This window comes from Bombus vancouverensis, chromosome 9, assembly GCF_051014615.1.
Source record: "Bombus vancouverensis nearcticus chromosome 9, iyBomVanc1_principal, whole genome shotgun sequence".
Lineage (NCBI taxonomy): Eukaryota > Metazoa > Arthropoda > Insecta > Hymenoptera > Apidae > Bombus > Bombus vancouverensis.
Window position 1 is genome coordinate 1656430 of NC_134919.1, and position 27002 is coordinate 1683431.

The window sequence follows — 27002 nt, forward strand, 5'->3', positions numbered from 1 at the left end:
ACGTTATAGTGTCTCAATAAACTGTGTTTGTGCTTGAATTTCGCGTGGCATATTACACACTCGAACTGAGCCTCCTTTCCGCACTCGAGTCTCTTGTGCCGCTGCAACGATATCACCCTCCTGTACTGTCTGCCGCAGGTGTCGCAAGGATACGTCTCGAAACCGATGGGTAGCCGGTACCAACACGCTGAAAACAGAAATCCTTGGTTAGCCGAATGTCTGTTGGAAAATTATCTTCTCGACAGCGGCAGATTCGGTGCTTCGTCACCGAAATATTTTCTTCCGTCATAGACCGGAGGACGGTTGAATTTTCGTTTCGCTTGCTAATCGTTAACGTAAAAAAAACGCTAAAACATGGAGGTATAGGAGAGTAGAATAACACTTACGCTCTTTAGAAAATAACCCGCAACAAAGATTATTTTTTTATTAATAATATTAATAATAATAATAATAATTAATAATAATAATAATAATAATAATAATAATAATAATAATAATGTTAATAATAAAATTAACTGGAGATAATCGTAATAGATATTCGTAATCCGACAGATAAATCTTTCCAAAAAGAGAGTTTAAAGTGCTAAATATCGGAACGAGTATTCGAGAGAGACGACTTGCATTCTTTCCTCGTTAATGCATTGTTCATCTGTAACAGAACTGAAACAAGGAACATCAAAGACACGAGTAACATGCGAGAGGTACCCGTCTCCTTGAAATGTCCAGCGGTTATAAAAGTCGGATACATTGCGGAATTAGTCGCGATTGGTTGGTCGATTGGTCCCCGTATAAAGCACGCCAAACGCAAAGTCATCTCGAACTTAACAACGGAAAGTACAAGGGGAAATTGGGTAGAACGAGTATATCCTAGGTTAATTCGCCAAGCAGGTCGATGCGAGCATCCGTAAATACTGATATCAAAAATACTGGACTTCGTTTAGAAAAGTTCTCCCAACGAATCCTTTTCTTTTTCCCATTCTTTGCAAATGTATGTATACTTCTCCACCTCTGCCACTTTCTACCATACGCATGTACGAATGTTTATATAAAAATGGGAAAACGTTACTACTTATAAGGCTAGGAATATATACTTGTACGTAGAAGGACAAACGAGTCGATCTCGATAAAACGAAGGAATGTTCAAGTGAGGGAATGTTCGAGTAGTTTACATCTTCCGACGAAAGCGTTTTTCCGCCTGAATAAAAGTCACAAACCGCGTGGGTAATTCGTAGAAAGAATAGCGCAGAGATCGACCCTTTTGTTCGCTTGAGCAAATTTAGTCGATCCTTCCGCTGAATTAAGATTAAGAGGAGCAAGTTTCTCCGCATTGGTAAATTCGTCTAAAAAGTATAATAATTCCTAAAGATTATAATGTCGATTGTCCCGTCTGCGATTTTTCGTAACGTGTTTAATCCTAACGAGTTTACGCAGTATCAAATTGGACGTCCGTTAATGATAACGATTATCGTTATTATATTGTTATTTAAGTATTTCGCTGATACTGAGCGATTACGATTGCTTGTCAAACCAGGCATTCTAAATGCGATTACGATTCACAGAGATTCGTAGCGATCTGAAAAGAAAAAAAAAATATATGGTATGACGTTATGATTCCTACGACTCATCGTCATCTATATCTTTCACTTTGCCACTAGATTTCATTTCGTTTGTTGCACGCGCTATAGTCAAAGTATACATTGCACAAAGATATCAAAGCTATCGCGCGTCGTATTCGAACGAAGGGCAAAGTTGAAAGATTTGGTACTTTTATTATCGTCTATCGTAAATCTAAGTGTTTTCAGGTAACCGATTTTCCGGAGATAAATGCTCGCGATAAATACACGATCGCTTTACGCCTAAGATTACTTTTATACATATCGAGCGCACACGCGCTTATACATGTACGTGTATACATACATATATCTATATATATATTTTCCTTTTTCAGTTTTGTCAAAGGCACTATCATCGCTTATCCCTATTACATCGAAGTGATATATAATTTCATGTGTACTATCTCTTCAGTTCCATTTACCTTACGTACCTTGTAATGTTTTAACATGAAAGTATTTAACTTAGTATCTAAACACAAAAATGTCTAAAATATATATGAAAGTACAAGAAAATGTACGTACACGACTCTAAGATAACAAATTCCAATAGTGGTAACACGATCGTCAATGTAATTTCGACGTTGATCGGTCGATGAGAGAAAGCGGCTATCCTAATATTTTACGTGCGAGATAAATGTCGTTTGACAATGTTATTTTCACTTTACGATATCGTAAGAGCCGAAAGTACCACGAGTAGTCGTACCTTTTTAAAATAAATTATTACTTGACATTTCGTAGATAACGTATTAAAGTTTGCGCCGATTGTAGTACGATCTTTGTAAGTACTCGATATACATACAATAAACAAGTTGAAAGGAGATTTAAACGATAAAGTAAACACCAGTTCGACCTTCGTTTGGCAATGGAAAATGCGGGGAAACGAAAAACAAAAAAAAAAAGAAAGAAAGAAAGAAGAAAGAAACGAAAGGCACAATCGGTAATTCTAAGAAACGGTTTTTACAGGATAAAAGTAAAAAGAAACTTTAAATAACGATAGATAAATTGAAATTATGTACAGGTATAGAATCAAAATATAATAAATCCTTGTATTGAGGTAACAAACTCGGGATAAAGAAAATCGAACGATTCCTTTTACTATTTACGTCGTCAGCTATTTACAACGCCTGAATGCAATTAACTCTAGATGAGAAACAAAACGAAGGAAAAAAGGGAAATAGTGCAAAATTAACCCGATAAGGTACGAGAAGGAAGATAGGTCGAATCGAAACAAGTGAAGCAGAAAAGTGCACGTGTACGTGTTCCGATTTCTAGGACGATCGTGTAAATCCAACAAAATTCGTAACTTCGATTTAGATTCTAGGCGCTTTCGTCGTAGTCGATTTTTTGATGGTGACGCTTGTAGTGTACCGTCAAATTGCCACGTTGCCTGGCCTTGTAAGGGCATATAGGGCACTGAAAACCCGGCGGCTTGCCTCCGCATTCGACCATTTCATGACGACGCATCGTGCTTTTCCATCTATAACCCTTTCCGCAAAATTGACACCGAAACTTTCGTTGTTGCTCGTGCGGAACGCCCATATATACAACACTAAGATCACAAGGCTGCGGCAATACCTCGAACGAGTCAGGAAATACCACCTCACGGGTAGACGTACGCGTGCCATCACCATTGTCGTTTCCGCTATCGTAGCTGTTACTGTCCCAAGTGTTGCTGGCGCGTCTGCTCGCCAAAACTACACCGCCTCTCGTCGTGGTTGCAGTGGTTGATGTCGAAGGGCGACCTCTCTTACTGGTTTGCTGTTGCTGTGGTTGTTGCTGGTGGTGGTGCTGCTGCTGCTGCTGCTTGCAATCCGATCGTAATAACGACAGCAATGCAACCATTCCTGCAACAGGTCCCGACGCCAAGCGAGACGCGAGATCGTGGTAAAAGGTTATTCGACTAAGTTAAAAGAAAATCAACGAGAAACAAAAACGCAAATTATGACGGACGGTCGTAGGTGACGAGAAGGATAGTGTGGTAAAATGGATATCAAGGATGTCGAGTTTCTTCTCGTTCGATGCACGAATAGTTATGCGGCAAGAGAGATCAGTGAGATTAAACCCGTAACCAACCCAACACATAACGTATCAGCCAATAGCCCCGAGAAATAAGTGCGCCCAGTGGTAAAATTTTGTCGTGTTTACGTGAATAGGCGTGAGGTTTTCGAGGGAGAGAAAAAAGACGGAGAGACAGGTTTGCTCGCCACAACTACGTAGCAAATCTATATAGAATGACGGTGAGCTTACGTTTGCCCGATATTTACTTAATATAGATCGTTAACGTAACGATCGTAACGATCCGCGCTCAATCGTGTCTCTCCATCTCTTCCTCAACCTCGTTCATTGATGAAAAGATGCCAATTTCCAACCCTCCACAATAAAATAATCAAACAGAATGCTTCGCTCATCGTGAAATAATCTGCTTTCGTACATATATATTGGAAACTATATCTGTTAATGTACAATATGAAATATGTACTTTGTTGTAATCAATGAGTTTATACATTGTATACGTATATGTACGTGTATCTCCTTTTGAAACACGTACGAGTATTCTTGGGAGAGAAGATAAAGACAGGCGAATCGTTTTAATTTTGAAATGCAAGCAATCGCTACACATTTACGTAGTCTACGCTTGGAAAGTAACCTTTTTTCGACCACTGGGACGATTCGGTGACGTTACAACCGCTAAGCGACGCTTACACAAAATGTGCTACGCGATTTCCTGAAACAAAAACATGCATCGACAAGTTTAACGGCAGCTGTGATAAATCCGTGTTCAATGAATATATCTCAGAAGGAACGATACTTATCGTTGTTCCAAATGCAAAAATCTTATCGATGCAATTTACCTGTAAAATCAAACGAACGATTAGCAATTTCTTTAAACGTTACGGTGTTGTCACACGTGATATAAAACTAATGGCAAGGATAACGAATATACAAAATAAATAATTAGACAGTTGTAAAGAACGCACACGTAATTATCCATGCGCTTTATTCTTATAATATTGGAATTATAAGGGTCGATTATAGTCAGGAAGCGATACGAATATTTTTTGTTCGCATCGATCATATAACATTTTTGTACGCGCGAGAATTCTTTTTATCTTCTACCGGAGTATTGGCGCGTTTTTCGTGATACATCCTGGACAGAGAAAATAGACATCACGCGATTCTAACTTATTTATTTACATAGCTGTTGAGCAATTTCCTATGCTTGTGTGCCACGTGAGAGTCCAAATTGAATTTCCGCTTTGAGCTGAAGCGACAGTAGGGACAGTGGAATTGTGGAAGCATGCCGCATTCGAGTTTCAAGTGCCGGTACAGAGAAGAGGCGTTCGAATAGACCTTCTGGCACTTTCCACAAGGGTACTTCCTTCGCGGCTTATTCGTTGTCCTAGTCGAACAGTGTAGCCAGAAATCTGTGAAAAACCATTGCGTCAGCCAGATTATATATCCGCTGTGAAAGAGAGGTGACATTTAGATTTAAAAAAAGAAAAACACTTTCGCGATTTTCGATTTTTTACGAGAGGTGATCGAGTAAATTTGCGAATAACGAGACAGCTAAAACAGAAAAATAAAGATTAGAGATGAAGGTTAAAAGAATGTGAGACGCGTTCAACGCGAAAAAGAATATCAAATGTCACACCTACTACGATAAGCTAAATAAATTGATTGGCTCCAATCCACATAAATAATCAAAAGGAAAGAGATACGAAAGAGCGAGACATCCCCGTGAGAAGTGATCTGAAAAAAGAATGGAAAATCATCTTGACAACTGCCACTACGCGGCACAGCGTACTTGTTGTTCGTCCGTAAAGAGAGCTTAGTATCGATGTAATCGTAACGCAGTAGCCTTTTGTATCAGAATATAATGCAACATTTATTTCTATAAAAAGATATCCGAAGTAACAAGAGAAATGGACACGCAGGAACGGTGCGCGCGGCTGCGTCCATTTAGTTATTTTACAAGTGTCGCAAATATCAACGGGTCTTGGGATACGAGGCGAATCAATTGTTAACATTGTAAAGCATTTTGTAGTGAATCTGTCGGATGAATTCGCCGTTTCCGGATGTTAGGAGAACAGGCCAACATTCCGGGCTCTCTCGCACGTGCCGATGCAAGGACTTCCTCCATTTGTACGATTTCGAGCAGGCCAAACAGGTGTTCCATTCTGAAAAAGAAACGCGTTCGTTTCGTCAGTGATACGCTCGAACAGATTTCACCGCAAAATACGCATGGACGTGCTCTAAAATCTCGCGGCTGGTGCTGAGGTCGATCGTTCCTTTACAGAAACCAAACCAATCGCGCGATTGCGATTACGTTCTATTAGGTGTGTTTCGTGTGCAGAGTGGCTCGATGCAGGCAGAATTAGAGCCAAGAGCCAAGAGATTCGAGCGAGTTCGTTACAAACACCGATCGTTTTTCCGTTATAAACAACGACGTTATCGTGTCCAACGTCGCAATCCTTCGGACGATATGTCAGCCTCTTGCTCGAACGTGTACCGGCAATTTGTATTTGTCCTTAATCGATCGATTCAAAAATTCTCTTTTCGTCTTCGCTCGGCAGCTAATTTCTGCTATTTATTTACAAAGATGTGTGTGCATGCTATCGAGAAAAATTTACATTATATTACAAACGATCTCCCTTTCTCTCTCTCTCTCTCTCTCTCTCTCTCTCGTCAAGAAAAAGAGAAAGACGCGCAATGAGAGATATGCACGCGAAAAGGATTACCTCTTACAGAGGAACGATTACCAGCAACGCGAATATCCAATCTGATGACAAAGTTTATCGGTACAATAGTATCGAATTAAACTGGCGACGTTTCTTTGAATCAGCGAAAGTGTCCAGTCGCGTTGCAGTAGCTGCGCGGTTTCACATCTAGCAGTTTCAGTGATCGAATACATTTGTATTTGCCGAACTCGCGCGTCCCATCGCGATCTCATCTCTCGAACAACTTTCCGTTTCAATCGTGTTTTTTGCGCATGTTCCGACGAACTACACACTAGGAATCTGGTCCTTTTCGGACAATAGAGACACTGCGTATGCACCTATAATGTACACGTACCCAAAATTCTTGCACGCGTGTGATCGATTCCCGGTTAGACTTAGATAATCTGCAAGAAAAAAGAAAGAAATCACAAACTTCGGTTAGTCCAAGTCGAAGAACCAGTTAAACGATCGTTCTTTTCGGCAAACGCTCGGAGTAAATACCTGTTACCGTAATCATTATCGACAAATACATCTACGATTGTCCTGCTGTTCATCGATGGGTCAAAGAGAGCATTATCGCGCGCGTATGTGTTGTGTGCGTGCAGCTATCTAACAACTGACGGCATCTTTGACCGGATCAACCCCATATCGACGAAAAATAACGACCACGATGGCGCCGCGGCAAAGAGGAAAGCGCAGTGTAATTCGGTTGCGTATAATTCGGTTCAGGCCCTACGCACATCTCGATAATTTCACATTAATTGTACTGCACCTCGTCGGCGAGATCAAACGAGAAACGAGTGGTTGTTTCGATGACACTTTATTGACTGCTCTTTACCTCGAAATGTACGTCTGCGCGATACAAGTATTGGGTTGGCAACTAAGTGATTGCGAATTTTGCCAATACCACGTAATAATAAAATCCCCAATCACTTATTTGCCAACACAATATATACGTTAACCCCTTAACCTACGACTTACGTTCGAGAATTTTGGTCCGAAAAGGTAAACAAGCTATTATATATTATATTATATATTATATTTGGCTCGATCATCGTGTTACGGGCTATGCCTGTAGCTGTAGGTTAAGGGGTTAACTACGTTATACTTTGATCGGAAACGTTTTAATTGAAACGATTGAGTCAAACCGATGTCACGTTTCTTCCTTGTTGTCGGATTTAGTGATTCGATCGATAAAACTGTCGTGGCGCTCAACGAACGCGTAACGTTTTTCATATATATATATATATATATATATATATGACGTCATATATGCATTACAGTCGCTGTGCTGATCCGACCGAGTAGCGATCATCGCGAATGACGTTCGTTCAGTTCGTTGTAGCTTTGTCGTTGTAGACGAAAGAAGACACGGTATGGAAGAAAAAATGTTTATTCTCGAGGGACGATCCAGTCCGTTCGGAGATTAGGTCGCTTCAAATTCTAGCCATACAGCCGTGTTCCTTCTTCAGATGGTTGACCAGATTGAACTTCATAGGCATGATGCTGTGGCAAAAGGGACACGTGTACAAAACTCTGCCGCATTCCTCTCGGACGTGCCGATTTAGAGCCATTCTCGATCTGTACGTTTTCTTGCATTCGCAGCACGTGTGGAAACCTGAAAGGAAGGAAGAGAGATATCTTTGAGTATAACACGTTTCGTTCAATGCCACTTTTCACGAATAAGCTGTCGCTCCACAAAAGCATCAGCAAAGCGTACTACTTCCTTTCTTTCTCCTTTCGCTTTAGCTTCCTCTTTCGTCGAGCCGTTTCGTTTTCGTGCACTTTCTTCTTTCGGTTCGATTCGAACTCTTTTTTGTTAATTTCGACGATATCGTCGAACCAAGTTCTCAACAACAACCAAGTTTTCAACGGTAGGATTCCGATATGTTCTCCTACATCCCGCGAATCGACATTCACGATCGACACTCAACGTATACATACATAGATGACACAGCGTATCTAAATATCAACGTTCACATAGATTTCTGCGTTTTTATCATCTTTATATATATATAATTGTAGTTATATATATAGATGTTGCATTTATTAAGGAACATACATATTCTATTCGTTGAACGAGTAATAAATAACGATCGTTACGAATGAATATAGCAGGGTATGCACGCTCCGTCGCACTTTTATTCGTGGAGAAATATTTGCAGATCATCGAAAAGCAAAGTTCGCTCCGACCAACGAGAACTCGGAAGTAAGATTGTTGTTTGGTCAAAAACATTGATCCATCAACATCGTACGGATAAATTATCTCGGAAATCGAACAACCTCGTCATCCGGCGCGGTGTCAATGTAACTTTCGACCCTGAGCCCTCAGGAGACTCGATCGGTGCACTCGTCGCCTTTTAACGCGACAATCTTGCCCGTGTTTTACTTGCAAATGACGAACAAGACTGTTCCTAAGATTCATCACGCAAGGACAGTGAGGACAGCGGTAAGGCTTCTTCCCACACTCCTCTCGCTCGTGGCGCACCAAGCTTTTCTTCCACTTGAACGCCTTGTCGCAGGAACCACAAGGATAGACGATAGCTGAAACACGTAAAACGAATTACTCGTTATTACGGATCCTGGCAGAAATCGTGTCGTCCTTTGCTTCTGTCGTCAAACGATCTCTCCAGTCTCTCTATTCATAATCTGTTCCCTTAATATAACCGTCGAGGAAAAAGGGGGAAAAAGAGAGAGAGAGAGAGAGAGAAAGAGAAAAAGAAAAGAGAAAGGTCGATACAAGGAGAAAAGCTCTCGTCGTCGCATCGGTTGCCTAAAAAATACAGTTTCTCCGATCGTTTACGATACTCTTCTGTTTCTTTATTTTTGGTATTACGAAAATACATGCATTTACGAGTAGCGGGGATTAGGTGTCAAGTTGGCGACGACGGCGTCATTCGTGCGATCCAGTGCTCGACGCGGAGCAACGCAGTTCGAGCCGATGCTTTATCCTTAATTATATAATTTTAATTTTTCTTAAGTCTAAGCGGTGTAAAATCAGTCACGCGTTTGCATAACGAACAGCTGGGCGAAAATTACAGTGTGTATTGTGTGTGTGTGCTGTGTGTGTGTATGTGTGTTTGGTTGTCCTCGGAACGTGGCTTGTACCGTTTCCGAGAATAAATACGAGACGTATTGGAGGAACGAGTGAAACGATGTAAATATTATATATAACGATCGAAGCAACATTAGATGGAAAATAAGGTTTTCGTATTTGGAACACAGTCGAGACTAGCGATGATGTACAAGAAGAAGATTTAATCCTCTCGATAAAGTTTAGTACGTAAGGTCGATCAACGGGGGGACGATTTCCGTACAACAGGAAACACCACGCAAACTGCGCATTTTTCATCATTTTTCGAAGAAAGAACAAAATGAACGGCGATTACGATCGGCCGACGAACGCATGCAATCTTTGAATCAGGATCAAATGTAAAAACCTGCCAGACGTTCCTAGCATTCCCGATGAGATAGTCCGTGTTCTTCTTCGTTGAAAACGAAGTGCGTGCGCTGATCGAATCGTAACCACGTCCGCTATTTACTTCTTGCCGCCGATCGATTTCGATCGATTAATCGTATATCGTAAGTTGCAACGCGAAGAAACGATTATAGATGGTTATACGTAGCGTTGTTCGAGAGGTCCGAAGAAAACGAATCGTGGAGATTGAGGTGTTGTTGGTAGTCGGGAAAGCGCGAAAAATGTGGAAAGCACGGAAGACTCGAAAAGCAAATTACGGACGTGACTCTGATACAAATCGGTGATGCGAAGCGAGAACAAACAATAAGAATGAAAGTATGCGCGTTCCGCTATACACCGGTTGTTTCGTCGTCGATTCGAAAACCGTTTCCGCTAGAGGAGCAGGTAGGCACCAGGATGCTTCGACGCGAATTAAGGCAATCGGATACCGCGTAGGGGAGACGCGGATCGGAAAACGCTCGAAGCGGAAGGTTCAGGTGTTCGGTGACGTGACCTTGAAGTGTTGTTCGGCCTGATGGGCGTGTAGAATGAAGGCCTTGAACGCAGCGAATGGACACAAGGGACACTTGAACTGAGGTGGTTCGCACTTGTGCTTCAAATAGTTGCTCCACATCTTGTAGAACTTGCTGCACATTGTGCACGTATAGCCGAGAACCTGGTCGCCCATGTACATCTTCCGGTAGGCTGAAAGCAGAGGGACCAAGTTAGTAATAGCCGAGTTACGGAGACGTACGGAGGAAAGAAAGAGGGCCAGCTTCTTCGATCGAATCGCGTCCCCTATCAAATCTGAAAGATGGTAATCCGCGGTTCGTCACGGTAATGGTGACGGTAACGGGCGTCGTTGCGTCGATCGTCGCGCAAATTATTCTTCGCGAATGACTCGATTCGATCGGCAGAATGAATCTGTGGGCTTAGATAGGAAACCGAAGGTTAGAAATCGTCAACATAGAACGCATTTCTGCGGAATCGGTTTATTACAGAAATCAAGTAATCGTGGCTCGAACGCAAGCGTGATTGCAAAATTCGGATAAATCAATCACTGCGAAGCTTAAGTCACTATGTGCAACCAATTATCAAAATCAAGGATTGCTGTTCCTTTCATCTTGTTACTCGATCGTTGTTATCTCGCTCTAGGTCGCGTGTTATCGCCTCGTCGTCACGTACAAACTCGAGACCACCCATCGGAAGCTTCGACTTAATAAAAAAAACCGTTATACGTAGTACTTGTTGCAGAACGAGTAGATGCTTCGTTGCATCTATCGCAGTTATTCGTGCTCGATCTATCCGTAGGGTCGAGAAAAATTGAATAACAATACTTACAAGTTGCTTTCTTACGTATGGAAATATTTTTGTACATAAATATTTACGCGTGCAAAAAGTAAAAAAAGAACTATGTTTGTAAATACTATGATACACAGTGGCTTATCGCAGGTATTCGGGCTGCCTTGAAACATTAGCGGTCTTAACGTGTAATCACGCACAAATCGGACGTCGTTGTCGACGTCTAACATGGAAGAAAATTTATTTCGTGTAATAGGACGAAAAATCCATAACTCGAAGAGATAAACTGTCGGGGTTGGTTACATTCGTGCGGTCGAGGCGATAAGAATTTTCTTAAAAATATCCTTCGTAACGAGCAAGCATCGGGTATGTTGTTCAATTCGTGCATCGATCTTCGTAGACAGGCGAACGAACAAACTATCAATTGCAAACGTTGCTGTGATGTCTCTTTTTGTGATTCTCCATACACCATTTGTGAGGACTTTCATAGGGGCAGGCATCGCACGCCAATTTCGGTTTGGCATTGACGCATTCGAACTTTAGGTGTCTCCAGAGCGACCTGTGAACCGCGTACGCCTTGCCGCACTCCACGCAAACGAAATTTCTCTCTCGAATATCCGAATTGCCAGCTTGACGATGTTGTTGTTGTTGTTGTTGTTGTTGTTGTTGTTGCTGCTGCTGTTGTTGCCAATCGTTCCTTCGAGCGAGTTGGTTTTCTGGCTCGAACGCAAAGATGGTTTTGTAAGGCCATAATAACGCTGAAACAACAACAGCAGATATTGGTTAATGCGATCGATCGATCACGAACCTCGCGAAATGATACGTAAGAATTTCTCATCGAACACACAGATAACACGCATCGTTGACATTCGAGAAATTTCCTTTCTCACTGTTACGTTGACACGACTTCATTCCATACGAAGAAGCCTGAAAATAACCTTCGCCATATACTTGAATTCGATCGCGCATTTTTTAACTCACTATTAAAGGAAACGCGAGAAACAAAACAAACATTGTTGGGATCGATGTACATACGTACATACTACACATACGTAGTTGCTTTTCAGCAAACGCTGATACGTTCAAGGGGACGACCATGTTTATGGTACGCTGGTAAAACCTATAGAATCGTTTATTGTGTCCACGGACGAGTTAACAAAGAACATTTGTTACTTATTTCGATAAACGATGTTATAATATTTATGACGTTGATAAAAATCAATTCACGCGAGAATTTTGTCGATCGCGTTTAATTCGAATCCTTCTTCTCGAACAACGAATACAAATAGCGAACACAAACGGAAACCGTAAAGCGAAAAACGAAGGTTTAACGGCACGCGTTAATTAATAATGCGCGCTTATCATATTATTCGCTCTTCATACGATACGACAACGATCGCGACAGCATAATCGACGGTCTCTATAAACGAAGAAATCAAACGACGATAAACGTTTGCTTCGGGCGTAATACTGATTCCTTACAAAATCATTCTAAAACTCTCTAAAACTATCTAAAACTCTGTGAAACTCTGTGAATCTCTCTGAAACTCTCTATAACATACGAGAGTGTGAGACTATACTGATTTTCGTTATAGTTACAAATACTTTTGCTTATGAATAATATTACGATACGTGTATAGTCACCGATACGACGATGTACATGCAAAGTACATCTTGCGTACGAATCACGTAACCGCCGGAAATTTTTATTTTCTTTCGTGCTACGACATAGTCTATGATTGGTAAATCGACTTTGATAGGCCTTTCGAATTCCACGATGGAAAAAATAAACAAGTAGCCGCGAACGGTCTACGACTATTGCTTCGGTTCGTTCGAGTCACTCGTACGATGGAAAGTCTTCATATGCCTTCTCACGCAGAATGAATAATTGCTACGAAAGTTGCATAGGTCGCAACGAAACTTTAACACGCCGGTATCGTGAACATTTCGCACGTGTCTCTCCATGTTCGCCTTATATGTGCTCTTGTACGGGCAGAAGGAACAAGCGAATTGCGAATTTCTGGGATTCATCTTGCATCCAAATTGCACGTGCCTCCTCAACAAGTTCTTCAAGGGAAAGACCTTCTTGCAGAAACCGCACATGTGCCTCTTGTGATTGTTCAACAGGGACTGTGTCACAGCGGAAATCTTAAACTTATCGAATTCCGGAGGAAGTTGGAGGCCATCGACGGAGCCGTAGTCAGTCACGTAACCTTGTACGTTCCAAACGCCTGAAACAAAGCAAAAGAACAAGGATGAAGCAGAGTTCGTGAATATGCCTCGAGGACGTCGTTGTTCTCTTCGGATCGAGCGAACTCGTACGACGCCGCATCGAAATCTCGTTCAACGAATAAAACGCTCCACGAGCATCCTTCGATCGCCTCTCAAACTCTCAACGAAGTGTCGTACACCGTAATTCCTGCTTGTGATGTAAAGCTTACGCTTAACCAAGGGCCAAGGAATAACCAGAATTCAGCATACGTGCACTAACGTTATGAAAGAGAAGAAGATTGCGGACCGCTGTAACGTTCGTTTAATCTTGCAACGATACTCGCAGCGAAGCTTACAGAGAGAAACACGTTAAAATGTAGGATCGTTGGACGTGCGCATGTTTATTAAATAATTGAAAAATAATATACTTGTTAAATAATTGAAAGAGAAGAGTGAAAAGGAAAGAGTTTCGTATCGATGTACCATTGTTGACGCAGTCATTCCACCTCAATGATCTTACGGTCGTTCGAATTCGAACGTTTCTCAATTCTCAACGTCCGCCTTGGCGAAAAGAAGATCCTTCGGAATTCTTCTGGAAGCGCGCGATCGGTCGGAGAAGCGACGGAAAAGACGACGAACAAAGGTAAAATTACGCTAAGCCGGAAGTCGCGAATGCACGTGTCTCATGTGCCTGAAGAGTATGTCCTTCCTGCTGGTTCTGTAGTCGCACAATTTGCAGCAGAACATCGGTGGTAATCCGCAACCAGTGCTCAAGTGACGCTGAAGGCTTGCCTTCCAGGTGTAACCTTTGCCGCATTTCGGACAGACAAAGACAGGTTTGCCGGACTGGTCCGGCGTCAGCGAGTCGTCCAACTGTTGGCCCGACAAGCCACCCCCTAAAAACCAAAAGCGTTCGGGTTAGAAATGATGCCCCTTCCTCGTTTTCTCATCAAATCCAATCAACATCGAAGTGGTTGCAACGCTTCGAAATGAGAGCGCGCCCGTCTGAAAAAAAAATGCGATACGATCACGTAAGCTTCGATCTATGCACGGCGTCTCACCGATTTCAAATTCACCGAATGGCAGAGAAAAGGAAATGGACGGCGAACGGTGGACGCCGAATACCAGTGAAACGTGACGACAACTAATCGCATTCGCTAAGGGAGGACATCGAGTCCGTACTAACCATTACGTGAAAGTACGAAAATGTTCATAAACGATACGTTTATTACAGATCATGACAGCGTCAACAACAACAACAACAATTTATTCATAAAATTCGTTCGATTTCAAATCACATCGTTTGAATTTTCTCTCACAAATGAGATACACACCGATCTCGAATTCGTAACAAAAAGTAACATGGACATCGTGGAACGCTAATAGATCTCCTGCATTGACTCGCAAGCTGTGTGTTCGCGCAGCACATGGTACTTAAGTAGAGTGGGTATTCTAGCTCTGTGCGTGCAATAAGGGCAAGGATAAAGTGGTTCCATTTGGCAGAAAAAATTCATATGTTTCCGCAAACTCCTCCAGTCGCTGTACTTCTTTGCACACTTCAAACAGAGAAGTTCGTCCTTGCAACGCTTCCAAATATCGAGTGGCAGCTGATCGCAAAAAAACGGACCTTTGGCTGAAACAGCATCGGAAAGTTGCATCAGTGAAGTGACCTTTCGCTTGAAAAGAAAGAAAGGAAAAGAAAAAGAAAACGAGGGTCGTCAGAAGGTATGCGACATCGACATCTTTCGATGTCAGGGACGACACAGATGCGGATTTTCAAATTGTATATTGTAAATAAGTGGAATGAAGAAAGACGCGAATGAAAAAGTACCCGGCAATGATTTCACATAGTTCCTTTCTCTTATTTCCTTCCTTTTCCCTTTCTTTGTACTGCTCGATGATTACAGGAAAAGACGTTTAGAAGCATGTGTTCCGAATTTCTCGTAAAGGAGCGTTACACTTTGATGCGCCAGTGTGAAAGGAAAGCGTCATACGAGATATGTAAACCGTGTATATTTATTATTCTCATGCAACGCCTTATACAACAACAAATTTTTCTTTTTCGGATTGTGTTTGTCGATATCATGGTGTCGAGATAAAGTAAAAGTCGATGCAGACTTGGACCTCATTGGATACATCACTTTAGATACATGAGCGTTTTGCCACTTACTATTACTCGTCTTTAACGTCATTACTGAGAAAATAATAGCAAACGTGGGACAAACAATTCTCACAGCCCAATCATTACCAAACACGAGTTAACGGAAATAATTAACAATTTTTAGCTGCTTTAATTTAACACAATTTGACAATTACGATACAACCTAGTGTAAACCACCATTTCCTGTTTCAACTTCCAATTCTGCTATATATCGTTATAAAATTCCCTCAATATATATTTCGAATATATACCCTAACTTTTTTTTGAAGCACAGTCTTAAAAATTTAGTATTAACATAATAATATGATAATATAATAATAATAATAATGATAATAATCGTGTTGTAAGCAATATTCGTAGTAATAGTACCAGTAGCAGTAATTATAGCAATAGTAGAAGTAATAGTGATAATAGTAATAATAACAATAATAATAATAATAATAATAATAAAAGAAATAATCATAGTAAAAAAGAATAAAATAATTCAACACCATCAAAGTGTATCTAATCCAAAGTTACACTTTAGAAAGATACACAATATTCGTCCGTGTATCACTTGACGAACCAAAGTACGTAGAATGAATACATGGCGTTCCCCTAGCTCAAGTGTACGAATACCGAACCGGTAGTTCGATAATCTTTTGAACGAGGCTACATATGACACACTGATAACTATAAGAAAATCAAAATCAATGACGAGAAGACATCGTGTTCGTGTCAAGTTGTGCTTTCGTACCCGTAAAACATTTCCAAATTACAACGAAGCGTATCACTGTTTTGTACCTTGATACATCATTGATCTAACTATAAAACATTTGTCAAAGAAAAGGTACATAACCATCGCGAACATCGTGATAATAGCATGCTTATGATCTCAAACCTTTAGAAAAAATCTTTTTTTGCGTCTCATTTATATATTATACATGTATATATATATTTTTTTTTTAATAGTCGATAGTTTATCAAAAGGATGTATACTATTTAAGCCGTGGACAGATACTTATATTCATAAACAACGGACATGCGACGTGTTGAACAGTTTCTACGAAGATTTTCTGAGTTTCTCTCTTTCTTTTATGTACGTGCACAGAACAATTTCAAATACTGAAATCACAGCAACGACTACATGTTGTTTTCACTTAAATTCTACTTTATAGACTAAATTACGTAACACAATGAAAAATCGTAATTCGTAAGCGATCTTGAAAACCAGCAAGTTCTTAGAGAACATTCTTCTTGGACAAAAAAAAAAAAAGAAAAAAAACAAAAAAAAGAAAAAAAACAAAAAAAAAAAGTTTCTTTCCGATAGAAACGTTTTATGTTTTCTTAGGCGATTTCTTAGGGTTGCCTTGACGTGAAAATATCACATTCAGGAACCTGATCATCGGTCTGAAAAAATCAGTTGGCAAAATATTCTGTCAGAAAAACGATGATCTACCGACTATTTGATACTCCTAAACGTAATCGATAATTTAATGCTTGTTTCCGAAACGGGTGTCTTCATACTCCCGAATCTTCGGACTTTTTTTGCTTCCGCACGGCACATGTTCATCGGTTGACACTCTTAGGGAAATTAATCATCGTTGTTACTGTCGTGGAAGGTTTTTAAATGTCTGATCAGACTGCAACGTTGTGTGAACATGCTGTGGCAAACGAAACAGCAAAATTTCCTTTTCACGCCGCACGCGTATTGGATGTGACGATCGAGATTCCCTTTGGTGGCGTAGGATCTTTTGCAGCGCGTGCATTTCCATTTGCCCCCGTTATTCCTTCTTTTACCGCAAACTGTTCTACGATGACGATTAAGGGTGAATATGTGAGTGTATCCTTTGCCGCAGTTCGAGCATATGTAAGGTTTGTCCGTTTCTGGTACCCAATGTTGAGAAGCCCGGTATCCGATCTCCTCGAAGATATCCTTCGAATTCAGGCTTAATGGATCGGCGGCATCGTGGACATCGACCGGCGCCGGACACTTTAGGTACATTTCGTCACCCAGTACTTCTGACAAAAAAAAAACAAATAAATTTCACACGTTAAGGCGAGAGGAAACGTGAAAGTTTGAAGGAGAGAAGAAAGTTTATCGAACCAAAGAGTAGTCGACAGTGAGAGAATAATGTACCGAAAGAAAACAAGTTTAAGCATTTTTCGCGATTAGAGAGGTACGTGTCCCGAATACAAAAATTACAGATATGAAAGGTGTTATGGAAAATAAAAGAAGATTAATTAGGGAATGACGTTTCTTCCTTGACTTTCTTATGCTCATTTTCACCCTCGCTCTTGCTTTCACTCGCGCTCTCACTCCCACTTTCACTGCAACTACGAGAAGGGAAGAAGAGACAAAGAAGAGACCAGTAACGATTTTGCTTATTCTTTTCGCACGTACATTTCAAACAACGGTGAGAAACGGTAACGATCGAACGGTCAATTAAAGATCTTCAAGACGAGATTGATCGGTAATAATTATTGTATACATACTTGTACATCGAAATGAGACGCAGGACGAATATCCTCGATAGGTGTCGGCATCGATTAGGACGAGCAAGAACATATTGTGATCGATTTCTATTTCTTCCGTGTTACATAAAGAAAATAAATTATCGGAGAATATAAACTCGAGGGTATTCTACAAACATAGAAGGCGAACGCTAAATTTGCAAACGGGAACTTTTTCTTTTTAAATTATTGTGTGCATGCACGTGTGGTTTACACGTGCAATCTTCGAGTGGGAGACGAGCGGTTGTTACGAAAAATGCTTGAAAATTGTCGGAAAATTGTATTATTATATTTATTATCTCTGTTAGACACTTGATGTCACATCAAACTATTATCGACGTTCTAGGAGACAAGTTAAAACGGACTTTGATAATATACCATTAAAAACAAACAACACCGACTACGTTAAATGCGTTCAGCCAAAATCTGTTAAGAGACTCGAACCATCAAACACGGTGCAATTTGCAGGCGTTTATGGGTATTTCGATAATCCTTAGCGCAATATCTTCGAATTCGAGGATGCAGTTCGGTGGCCACTTGTCATGGTTGTCTCTTCGATGATGTAACGTCACCAGGTCGGTCTTTGAGCCAATCTTCGATTGTAATGTTGAGCCAGATTCACGATAATGCCATCTTCTTCGCGTGAATACGGTTTCTTCACTGACGGATTAAGGCATCTTCCGAATGCAGGACGACTTTGCTATCGACGAACAAATTCACTCGCTGCTCACTCTCTCACTCTCATTCTCTCTTTCTCTCTCTCTCTCCCTCTCTCTCTCTCTTCCTCTGTCTGACTGACTGAAACCGAATGGTTGAACGCGAACAATCGACGGATGGATTAGCTTCGCAAGACCTAGAGGAACATAAAGAGTAAAGTTGTGTTAATCGCGAAACAGAAATATCGGAACAATCAACGTAGCACCATCGGGGACCAGTTTCATTGCTAACTTGGAAGAATCGATTCATCGATCCATCGATCCTCCCAAGGACAATGTTTCTCACTCCCTGCTCGTTGATGCCGCTGTCGCGAAAAAATTCTAGCAGTTATAGCAAAAGGATATGGAAGGAAACGGACGTTCTTGGAACGTGGGCAAAGGCAAACACAAGGAACAACCTACGTTCCGAAGGATTCGAATGGAGGTGGATGTTGTGGATACGCGGGATTGTTGCTATGGAAAGGAAGAGACGAGAATTTTCTAAGTGATTTGAACGGCACTCCCGTAAATTGTAAGATTGGCTGCCATTTAAAACTAGAATCGAATGTTGTAGCTGCTCTACAACAGAAAACAATGAATCTTTAGTATTATAGCATGTACAGATTGTTGCGTCGCGAATATTTAGCGGTTCGCGACATTGAAAGTGAACTGCATGATAGCGTGCAAGTACAATTTAGCGATTGAATTTCGACGTGCTCTGTTCGAGGGTTTGAATAATGTAATTTTTAGGTTTCGCCTCCTTGACAACGTCGATCTTATGAATCGCGGTCACGTGTCGTTGCAGGCTCGTCTTCTGAGTGAAACTGTAGCTGCAGTAGTAACAGGGAAACTGCCGTTTTCCTCCGCATTCCCATTTCATGTGCCTCCTCAAGTTGCACAGCATCGTGTATGCTCGACCGCATTGCTGACAGATGAACGGAGACCTCACGAAATCTGTCAAATGCAAAGAAAAATACTACCGTCAGAAAGTTTCATCGAACAGGCGGGCAACCGGACAATTCGTATATCGAGAAGCTATCGATTTTCTGACATGGATGGAAGTTTCTAATCGACCAGTAAACGTGTCACGAGTGCTCCGTCTTCGAGTGAATTCCCAGCCATCGATAGAAGCGGAGCATTTGTTCGTCGATTACTACAACGAAACGTCCAAATTAATTGCCAGTCTCTGTCAAAAGATAGACAGACGGAGAGAAAGGGTGAGGAAAAAGTTTGCCGACCGCGATTCGATCGTTTACATCTGTTCTTCGAAGACCAAGAGAAATCTGTATCGTGAAACTGGCATTAATTTTCGTTGGCGCGTTGTGTCCGTGAAATGTGAACTATACAGAAACCGGGAAACGGTTATTGTAAAACGGTTTTTTAGTTGGGACGCGCGTGCGTTTAAGTTCAAACGAATAGTTACGATTACGGTTTTCACTTTTCCTACGTGTCAAATGAATCAACGACCAAACGAACACGACTGGTGGATAATCGTTTATTTAATTCTACATGGAGAGAGCCACTGAAAACGTTAGGAGAGCGCGAAACGCGTCTTCGAGTGAATCTTCGTGGATCGTGTTTATCGTCTGTTTTATTTGTGCAGCTTGAAAGTAGTTCTTCTTCGGGAAGTGAAACGAGGATCTGCGTTCTTCACTGATGACCGGCAAACGATATCTTCCAATCGATGAAGTATCAGTGACAATGACCTAATTGTGGAGACCTGAAAAAAAGAAAACGTTCGAAATTTTATGAAAACGCTCGAACTTTATTACATGGCCCACAAAGTCCGATGAATTCGATCGCGCGAACAAATTTTGCTTCGAATCCGAACGAAAGAATGCGGCCTGGCTGTGGTTGCCGAATCACGTGAACGAGTGACGTCGTTGACGAATGTGCACGATACGTGGGAAGCAATGGTAGATAAAGACGAAGCTTCTCGCGAACGTTCGCTTGTTTTCAACCGATTTATTGTTTTTCTTTTGCCGTTTAATCAGACAAACGTTACATGAACTAAGATTCTTGACAAGAATCGCATTGCTTGTATCAAAAAGGTATCTTACTGTGAAAGTAACGGTAACGAACGAAGACGTTGAGAAATATACGGCATTTAACCGTACGCGGATCTCATCCACGTCTTGCGCGGCGGGACAAAGATGTTGTGCGCGTTTAGCATATGTTGTCTTAGCTTTCCATTCTGCGTGTATCTCGCCGGGCATAGGTTACAGGCAAAATGCTTCTGCCCACCGCATTCGAATCTCAAATGTTTCACCAGATTGTGCCTCATTTGATACGACCTGCCGCATTGGTGACAGGTGAACGCTTCCACGTTCCTCAAGCATCCGTTTCTGGATCCCCAAGCGGTGATTTGCGTCTCTGTAAAATAATGAAAAGAAAGCGTCAAGTAGGATCTATCGGGGTGCTTTCGAAGTCCTTGAACTTTTAAAAAAAACAGTCAACGTAAGGTGCCCTCTCTCTCTCTCTCTCTCTACAAAGTAGCTAGCAGTCTCCTGTCTCTCGGTCGCTGCTCTCGCCAGAAACGGCTCTCTTACTTGGACGATTAAAGAAAATCAAGCTGTCTCGTGCGCAACGTTTATTTTAATATCGTTCGTATAATAAGGACCTTACAGTATATCTGTCTTTGGTTGTTTACCTCGTCTTATCGTTATAATTTTGTATATATACCCCCGCGGACATTCGTTGAAACCTCTAGAAACGACGAATAGACGTGCAAAGAATCGCGTTAGTTATATTATTCGACAACGATCGATTCGCGCCTATTCGATTCCATTTCTATCACTGAGCAAATATTCGTTTAGGAACGGAAAACTTTGGCGGAAGATAGATGTTGTGTCTTTGCAAAAGGTGTCGACGCAGCCCGATATTCTGCGTGTACCTCGCCGGACAAACGTGACACGTGAAGTTTCTCTGTCCGCCGCATTCGAATTTCATGTGTGTGGTTAAATTTCTCTTCATCTTATACGTTCTTCCGCATCGTGGACAATTGACAGGCGCCTCTGCCGCGTTTACGGACCTCGTGCGTGTGACGTTACTCTGGAACACGAGTCTCCGTCTGAATCCTAGAAATAAACGGGAGATCCTATTAGAGAGAAATAATCGATATTTCGCGGAGTACACAATTTACGTGGATTGGACACCAAAACAGAAGAATGATTTCACTGTCACATTTAGAAACTCCCTTCGAAGAAAGGCTCTCGTGTTATCGTAAGGAAAAATCGGTGTACACCGATCGAGAAATGTCGATTGGACGGCAGCAGTTCGATAAACATAAATAAAAGAAACTGGTTTTCGTTGAATGTAGAGGAACGCATCGACTCAGAAATCGTACACGTTTATTCCATTCGTATAATTACACTTCATCTTTGGACGCGTTGCACACCTTTTAACGAAGCTACGGCTTAATCAACAACGAATCGGTTCTCGTGAGAGGATCGTGTATGCTTCTAGTACATTTTACTTATACAGGCCCTAATCGGAAAACAGGCGATTCAACGGCGCAGGTGAACTTGCGGAATTAATCGAAATTGCTACGTTTTTCGTACCGCGAATTTGAATTTGTAATTTTAATGTTAAATAAGAAAACTGATGGATACCAAGCGTTTCGCTATATTTCTTTGATAGCTGGTCACCTATTTGAAAAGCAGAGTTTTTCGTACGAGCGTTCATCTATCGACAAAAGAAAAGGAAACGAGGTTGGACGACGACGTTCAATGCTTCGTTCTAACGTGTCGTTCGAGGTTGGCCTTTTGAGAAAATCTATTCTTGCAAATGGGACAACTAAACTTGGGTTCGACACCGCACTCGTAGTTTTGATGCCTCCAGAGCGACGTGAACAACTTGTAGCTACGATTGCAGTTGGGGCAAGTGTGCTTTTTCTTCCTTCTTCTCTCCTGTTCGTTCAATCTCTCCCTAACGATCTTTTCGCTCATTGCCGTTCGTTTGTTACACTCGAAGGTTCTGTGACGTTTCAACGAGGCCATCAACGCAAACTTTCGATTGCAATCGGTGCACAGGTATTTCCTCGGGCCATATCGGCGCATCTTGTCTTGATCGCCCTTAAATGTCATGGACCGCAGGTGCCTGGTGTACAGGGCGGTATTAACCGGTGTCAATGTCGGCAACGCCAGTACCGTCCAATTGGAGGAGCTGTATTTCTGTGTGTCTGGAAACGAACAAACGAAATAAAAGACTTTTAGCATTCTCGTTGATACGCATAAGCGGAGAGCGGCGTGCGATCGTAGATCCGCACACGTTTTATCGTTATCGATCTGAGATCTCAGATCGGCAAATACAATTTCCTAGTATATGTCGTAGTATATGTTGCTCCGTTCAAAAGACAGAAACTTCTGCAAATGTAAAATACAGAGGATCTTTATTTACAGGATATCGTGCAATGTGGTGTCTACAATGATGTAAATAAACGATAAATTTCACACGTATTTAAAATACGGTTGAACGCGAAGGAAAATTTGGCCGCGCGCTACACAAACGATCTTATAAATTTTGTGGAAACTCGTGATAGGAGGCGAACATGGTTCCCTGAATGTGCACGTTACCCTCGACATCGGCAAGGGCGTCCACCTGTTGCAATCTATAACGAGGATTCTGATCGAGAAAATGCTGATGTCTGGCCAGTATGTGCTTCATCAGGCTATCCTTGTATCGTGTTCTATGTGGGCAGAAAGCGCATTTGAACTTTGGGTCGATGCCGCATTCGAAATCGTGATGCCTCTTCAGATGATGCTTATGCTTGTACGTTTTGCCGCAGGTGGCACAGGTATGCTTGAATACCGAAATCGCAGGATACTGGGACTCCACTGAAACAGACACGAAATTTCATCGATTAGTCGAAATCGATGGTTCCCGAGCGAAACAGTTGGCCAACTTAAGTCGTCGGACGATCTGAAACGGCTTGTTGCTCGAACGATCCGACAAACAAGAAAACAAGGAACGTGAATAGGAGATAGCGTCTCTCGGAGGGGATGATTAACGCACCAAACACAGACAACAATCGTTTTGGTATAGAACGTGACAGATTTTTATTTGATTCGTGCCACTTTTTCTCTCGACGGTCGACGACGAAAGTCACGCAAAGCTGGTCCAGCTAAACGGAAAACCTTGCGACGTTCGGTAGCGTGAAAATTCGTATCCTCGTCATTTGTTCCTCGTTCCTCCGTTTATTTATTCTTTCCTCTTTCTCCATCTCGTTTTATTAATTCACGCTCAACATCGAGAAGCATACGAATCGAGAACGGACCGATCGCTTTCGGACATTATCGAATGTATTATACACATATATGTTTGTATTTGTGTGCGTGCGTGACTGCTTGTCTCGTGTGTCTGCATGTATATAAGAAAGAACAGATACGCCAGCATTTTCGTTTCTAACGAAATTATCAGCGAATTATGCAGCGCTGTTTACGCGATGTTCCATTCGTACGTTTGATCGATCGACGGGTAATCGCGAAATCGCTGCTAGTCGTTGTTCAGGGATTTCTCTGCTGCCTGATATTCGCTGTTCGCGGCGTAAACCCAGACCTGGCGTGCTTCATCATGTGCACCTGTAGATACGACCTGTAGGTAGCTCGATAGGGACAGAAGGTGCATTGATGCATTGGTTGTTTACCGCATTCGTTTATCACGTGTCTGCGCAGGTTCTTCATTTGGTGATAACGGCGATCGCAATTGTCGCAGGCGAATCGCCCTTGTCCGCGCGACCTCCTTCGATCCTTGGGCAATCGACTCACGTAGAACCTCATTTTCGCGTAATCTGCAACCAGGAAGAAATCATTCGGTTAAAATTCCAAGTTACAGATCGCGATCGTCGTTCCTTCGATCGTCGTTGAACGGATTATTTGCGCGAATGGAACGAACGTCCTTTCATCGATCAACGCGAGTACGACGTACGTACGTTACATATGCCTCTAAGCGTACGCACTAGCTGTACTTACGAGCAAAACGAAAAGGAGACTAGGGGCTAAGGAAAAGAATTAAACGTTGTAATTTGTCCGAAATGTAAGAGAAACGGGATACGTTTTCGTTACATGCAGATGGTATCGAACACGATTGGACGAATCGTCGTAGTTTTGGATCGCAGATCCTTGACAACAAAAAAAAAAAAGAAAAAAAGGAGGACGAAAACGTGCTGCCACGTCGACAGCCTCGAAATCAATTTTTCGAGTGTCGAGCGGCGAGCATCGAGCAACGTTGCGACGATGCATCCCCGAATCGATCCATAACAACTGCGAATAGCCATCAGGTTAAGTATGTCAGGCGAAGTATATTTTCGAAAAATTCAAATTACATTTCACCTACGACCGTGGCGGCGAATGATACAACGATCGCTATTGTCGGAGCCGATATTTGTACGGTAAACTTGATATTTGTATTTGTATGGGTTACACTTTTCTAGGTCTTTTCTAACGCGACCATCGCATCGTTCGATCACGAGTAGAGGAGACTCGAACGAATACGCATCATATGCTTCGATATACTGCTCCTATACTTGCTGCGACGTTGTCGGTATAGGCATTTGTATCTTCTGATTTTCACAGGTTTCCACGCTCGGTCATGAAGCGACGTCTCGAGGATCTTTGAACCTGACGGTTTCTCGTCCGATTCGCCGTCGCTTTTCGCTTCGCTCGCCTTTCCGCGACACGAAACTGCACTCTGGAATCGTCGATCGTCAAATTAAAGGAGAATCGTGCATTGGGTAACCGAGATACGAGGCAAATGGGCGAAAGAGGAAGAGAAACGGGGGAAAAACAGCTGAGAAATTTTGCAAAGTTAAAAAGGAAGAAAAGAGAGGACAGAAGGGAAACGAATTCAAAGATTCGCCAAGAGAAATTAGGTATCTGTCATGTCGAGTTACCTCGCGCCGGAATTTCCTACGATTCGATTTTCATCCGTAAATTTGATGGAAATTTCAACGGAAAGATGCCTTCGATTCAGATTCGAGAGTATGTCGATCGATAAGAACGGGAAGAACGAAACGTCGTCACCTTACCGAAGAACGGAACATCCTGTTTTAACGATGAACATCGACTTTGGTGAAAAATAAGAAATTTCGAAGAAATACCCGAATTTTAAAGTTTTCTCTTTTATTGGTAAGAAATATTTATGTATGCACGTAGAGCGCGTAAGTGGTACAGTCGATATCTAATTGCAGTCTAACTGGGTTGATGAACTTTCAAAGAACGTGAACGCAATGTACATAGCTATAACACCGGTGGAATTTTCTCTATTTCGTTCGTTTATTGTCGATCGCGTATATGTATAGTAAGCGTAAGTGAATTAAACGTAAGCGATCGTTCGTTTCTCAACAAAAGATTTACCAGCGCCCGTTAACCTACTTGATCCTTGTCTAATTTCGTTTATAAACCGATATAGATTTTATACATTGCGCGTGGCAATCGACGTCTCAGCCAACTTTCTCCGCGGTTTGCACAAAATCCACAAACTTGCATCCGCAAGTTGCGAATAAACCGTAGAGTTTCAAAGGTACGCGTACATTTTATCAAATTATGTCCTCCGTCGCGTTACACCGATGCACGAATTTGTCTGTACATTGTAGAAATGGACGCACAATGAGCACGCGATCTACTCAATCGACCGTCTTCTTTTCTTTCTCATAATCGCTCGACGAACAAATTCTTACGAGTAACGACACACTGTAAATACGTAATAGTGCGTAATAGTGCGCATGTCGTTACACGGTATGAAAATAGAGCTACTATGAAAAGTAAAAAAGTCTCGCCGCTAATCGCGTTTAAGGTCGTGCAAGGTTTTTCGATCCTCGTTACACTTCGGCCGGTAATTAACGCAAAACTCGTTCTCAGTTTGATCACTGCAGTTCACCAGCAAAGTTAAAAGACACGAGTTTCGAGGGGAAAGGGGACTATCGCGCAGACCGGGAAAAGATCGACCGTCGTCGACCGTAGTCTTGAAGAGATGTCGATCGACGTGTCTCGAGTAGAAAGCAAAATAGTCGTTGACGAAGTAGATTAGTTTCCAGCGTCCATGGAGGATGACAGCTTATTCCCATTCGGCATCGCGTAGAATTCGCTCAAAAGTTTCATATGCCTGCCGTTCAAGTGGGTGTTCAGGCTGGACTTGTGCTTCGTTCTGTAAGGACAGAGGGGACAGTGGAACTTGGGTTCCACGCCACATTCGTGCTTCAAATGCCTCGCCAGGCTGGAGTAGTAATTGTATACCTTGCCACAGTTCTTGCACGGATAGGTGACTTTCTGGCAGTTCAGGTAGCCCACAGAACGCGACTCTGAAAAATTCGAAAGACAGAAGAGACGGATATTAGAAACGGTCGACGAAAATACC

At 41.9% G+C, this 27002-nt stretch overlaps 4 protein-coding genes across 7 annotated transcripts in view; all 4 read right to left on the reverse strand.

Annotated features, from left to right (window-relative positions):
- Positions 1 to 194: 194 nt before the first annotated feature.
- LOC117160033 (uncharacterized) overlaps positions 195 to 27002 on the reverse strand; it is a 100938-nt gene continuing 74130 nt past the window's right edge. The window contains exons 1-4 of one of the 2 annotated variants that reach the window (XM_076621536.1): positions 6833 to 8620; positions 6687 to 6735; positions 4261 to 5791; positions 195 to 3457 (exon numbers count right to left, since the gene is read on the reverse strand). In XM_076621536.1, coding sequence (XP_076477651.1) covers positions 2931 to 3455 — 525 coding nt within the window. In that variant the 5' untranslated portion in view covers positions 3456 to 3457; positions 4261 to 5791; positions 6687 to 6735; positions 6833 to 8620 and the 3' untranslated portion in view covers positions 195 to 2930. Of the gene's footprint in view, positions 3458 to 4260; positions 5792 to 6686; positions 6736 to 6832; positions 8621 to 27002 lie in introns of those variants that run through there. The other variant, XM_076621537.1, reaches the window with a different exon arrangement.
- LOC117160039 (uncharacterized) lies at positions 9130 to 11870 on the reverse strand (the record flags this gene model as incomplete). Its single annotated transcript, XM_076621392.1, has 1 exon — positions 9130 to 11870. A coding segment is annotated over one exon (360 nt), but the record flags the coding sequence as incomplete, so codon positions are not given.
- LOC117160034 (uncharacterized) lies at positions 13304 to 19347 on the reverse strand. The gene is made up of 3 exons (XM_033340425.2): positions 17938 to 19347; positions 17242 to 17463; positions 13304 to 14197 (listed from the first exon to the last, which is right to left on the reverse strand). The coding sequence occupies exons 1-3, from the start codon at positions 18008 to 18010 to the stop codon at positions 13956 to 13958; spliced, it is 537 nt and encodes a 178-aa protein (XP_033196316.2). The 5' UTR covers positions 18011 to 19347; the 3' UTR covers positions 13304 to 13955.
- The window catches only part of LOC117160031 (uncharacterized), an 88557-nt gene continuing 84578 nt past the window's right edge, over positions 23024 to 27002 (reverse strand). The window contains exons 7-8 of one of the 3 annotated variants that reach the window (XM_076621492.1): positions 24295 to 24438; positions 23024 to 23485 (exon numbers count right to left, since the gene is read on the reverse strand). In XM_076621492.1, the coding sequence (XP_076477607.1) occupies positions 23163 to 23485; positions 24295 to 24438 (467 nt within the window). In that variant the 3' untranslated portion in view covers positions 23024 to 23162. Of the gene's footprint in view, positions 23486 to 24294; positions 24439 to 24928; positions 26947 to 27002 lie in introns of those variants that run through there. The other 2 variants (XM_033340414.2, XM_076621523.1) reach the window with 2 other exon arrangements.

What these genes read in the sequence shown, in the direction of transcription:
- LOC117160034 (XM_033340425.2), bottom strand. Translation starts at nt 18,010, where the DNA reads ATGTTCTTGCTCGTCCTAATCGATGCCGACACCTATCGAGGATATTCG. An exon ending in CGTCTCATTTCGATGTACAA is followed by an intron (nt 17,464 to 17,937) that starts GTATGTATACAA and finishes TTTTTTTGTCAG; the next exon opens with AAGTACTGGGTGACGAAATG. An exon ending in TCATCGTAGAACAGTTTGCG is followed by an intron (nt 14,198 to 17,241) that starts GTAAAAGAAGGA and finishes TTTGGTTTTTAG; the next exon opens with GGGGTGGCTTGTCGGGCCAA.